General features: G+C 62.1%; 1 protein-coding gene across 1 annotated transcript in view; it reads right to left on the reverse strand.

The window, feature by feature from the left end:
• Positions 1-1,219: 1,219 nt before the first annotated feature.
• TSPAN33 (tetraspanin 33) overlaps positions 1,220-2,804 on the reverse strand; it is a 13,070-nt gene continuing 11,485 nt past the window's right edge. The window contains exons 4-7 of the mRNA XM_009883037.1: positions 2,635-2,730; positions 2,186-2,314; positions 1,749-1,910; positions 1,220-1,321 (exon numbers count right to left, since the gene is read on the reverse strand). Of these exons, the coding sequence (XP_009881339.1) occupies positions 1,220-1,321; positions 1,749-1,910; positions 2,186-2,314; positions 2,635-2,730 (489 nt within the window). The remainder of the gene's footprint in view (positions 1,322-1,748; positions 1,911-2,185; positions 2,315-2,634; positions 2,731-2,804) is intronic.

The following is a 2,804-nucleotide window of genomic DNA, read 5'->3' on the forward strand; positions in this document are numbered from 1 at the left end:
GCGGGGGGTAGGGGGGAGGACAGCGGCAGCCCCCCCAGCTCACGGCTTCGCACCCCAGCGTGTCGCAGGCTCTTCCCTGGGGCAGAGGAGGGGGGAGTGCGGGTCCCCCCCCTGCCCAAAGCCACCCCTCTGCGCCAAGCTGTCCTTGCTGGGGGGCACGAGGGGGGGTGTCTCTGCTCTCCGCTCACTGCCTGTGCTGCCCCTCGCCCCCTTCTCCCCCCTTGTTTTGTGGTATTAACATTTGTTTTCCCTGCAGCCGACCTCCACCCGCGTAATGCTGAGATGACGGGGGCGCACCGCACAGGAAGGGGCTGGCCTCAACCCTGTCCCAGCCGAGCCGTCACCCAAAGCTGTGGCGTTGTCCCCCTCCGTGGCGTTGTGTCCCCCCCTCCCCAGCGATCAAGTAGCCACCACCCACCACGGCACAGATCACAGGGTCCGGCCTCGTCTCTCTTTATTCTCCATGAAAGCAAAGGGAAACGTCACGGCCTGACACCGACCCCTCAGGAGGTGACACAGGACTGTGCCTGTCCCCTCCTCCGCACAGAGGGGTCCGAGCCCCCCCAGGGAAGACACAGGACCCCTGCCCCCAGCTATGGAAGCCCTGGGCAAGACGTCCTCCTGGCTTGTCTTCTTCCAGGGTGGCCACGCGGACAAGGGCTCCTGCTTCCAGCCGGCGAGCAGAGCCCTCAACTGTTCCCAACGGAGGCAGTGGGGTTTATGGCACCCAACGATGGGGGAAACGTCCCCAATTCCGGACCCAGCCTTCCCTGGGTGAAGGCAGCTTGGTGCATGGACGGACACACAGATCTCCAGCACACGAGGAGATGGGAAGCACGTCCGAGTGCAAACCTGCTTTGCACATGAGCTGAGTGCCAGCTCAGTCCCCCAGGACAGACGGATGGACAGACAGCAGTTCACCGGGGGCTGCTTCAGTCCCCCAAACAGGACACAGCAGCACGGCACATCCCGGCTCTCGCACCGGCTGCCAAAGGCACAGAGTCCCCAGCGTCCCCACGCGTCCCTCTCCGCAGCACAGCGGCCACCACACGCAGATCTGTGAGTCCACAGCCCGGTCCAACCTCCTCCTTTTCCGGCAAAGCCTCTTCAGCTCTTCCTATGGATCCGGGGTTTGGAAAATCACCGTTGAGGTCCCGGGTCACCGAGCCACCGCTGTGCCGCGGGGATGGACACTGGCACTGCCGTGATGCGCCGGGGCTCAGTACCATGGGTCGGCCCGGTGCTGCTGGTTGTAGAGCTGGAGCTTGATCTGGTCTCTGATCTGGTTGATGAGGATCTGAGCCAGCAGGATGCCCACCAGCTAGAGGAGAGGAAGAGGAGAGGAAGAGGAGAGGAAGAGGAGAGGAAGAGGAGAGGAAGAGGAGAGGAAGAGGAGAGGAAGAGGAGAGGAAGAGGAGAGGAAGAGGAGAGGAAGAGGAGAGGAAGAGGAGAGGAAGAGGAGAGGAAGAGGAGAGGAAGAGGAGAGGAAGAGGAGAGGAAGAGGAGAGGAAGAGGAGAGGAAGAGGAGAGGAAGAGGAGAGGAAGAGGAGAGGAAGAGGAGAGGAAGAGGAGAGGAAGAGGAGAGGAAGAGGAGAGGAAGAGGAGAGGAAGAGGAGAGGAAGAGGAGAGGAAGAGGAGAGGAAGAGGAGAGGAAGAGGAGAGGAAGTGAGGCAACTGCCAAAGAAGGTTGAGCTGCAGGATGGTCCCTTCTCCCCCTCCCAGTCCCCAGGGGGGGACAGCCCCCGTACCTGGGGGACGGCCAGCCCCAGGGCGATGCCCCCCAGCAGGAAGAGGTTGCTGTGGATCCAGTTGACCAGCTTGTCGATGCAGCCGTTGGTGTAGATGAAGGCGCTGGCCTCCAGGTAGCTCATGGCCTGCATGCCCTGCCCGCACATGGTGTTGATGACGGCCTGGGAGAGGAGGTGGGGGGACAGGACAGAGGGGTTGGGGACAAAGCACGCTGGCCTGGAGTGTGTGGGGGGTGTCACTGCACTTTGGTGGGCAACCGTGACCTCTGCCCTCGCCTCGGCGCCACTTGGGGTGTCCCCTTTGGCGTCCCCAGCCTCCACCGCTGGGCTCCCTAAACACCCCCAAAAATGGACAATACCTAGGGGGTGGCAGGGTGCCCCAAGGATGCCCGGGGTGTGTGTGTGATGTCCCCCCCTCCTCAGGACGCCGTCCTCACCTCCCGGGTGTCCTGCAGGCAGCAGGAGAAGGGGACGGAGCACCGCTCCCGGCTGGGGTTGGCAGCGGTGCAGTTGAAGTACATGTTCTGGGACCAGTCCTTGTAGGAGACGCCGCCGCAGCAGCTGAACTGTGGGGAAGGGTACGGGGTTTTCAGTGCAGGGTGGGGACACCCCGGACCACCAGTCCACTCCACATGGTTTTAGTAGGTCCTACATCAACACAGGCTCCAAGGGAGACACTGAGGGCTGTTTCTCCCCCCACTATTTTCATCCAGCTCTTCACCGCAAACATCAAATCTTCATGGAGGAGCCACCCAAGGTCCTCAACCCAGAGGACCCCATGGATTTAAGGCGAGAGCCAAGACCCCGAAGCCAGACCCACGAGTGGGGACATGTCCTCAATCCCTTGAAGGGACATCCCAACGTTCTTCCCCCACCATGCACGCACCTCCTTCTGCCCGAAGTCGATGAGGTTCTGCAGGTCCAGGTCATCCCGATAATGCATGATGGCACCATTAATGATCTCGCTGACCTTCCCGCGTGCCTGCAGGGGGAACATGACACGGGGATGGGGACATATCAGCAAGGTTGTCACCCACCGGGACAGGCTGGGGGTGT

Source organism: Charadrius vociferus, unplaced genomic scaffold, assembly GCF_000708025.1.
Source record: "Charadrius vociferus isolate BGI_N301 unplaced genomic scaffold, ASM70802v2 scaffold32, whole genome shotgun sequence".
Taxonomy (NCBI): domain Eukaryota; kingdom Metazoa; phylum Chordata; class Aves; order Charadriiformes; family Charadriidae; genus Charadrius; species Charadrius vociferus.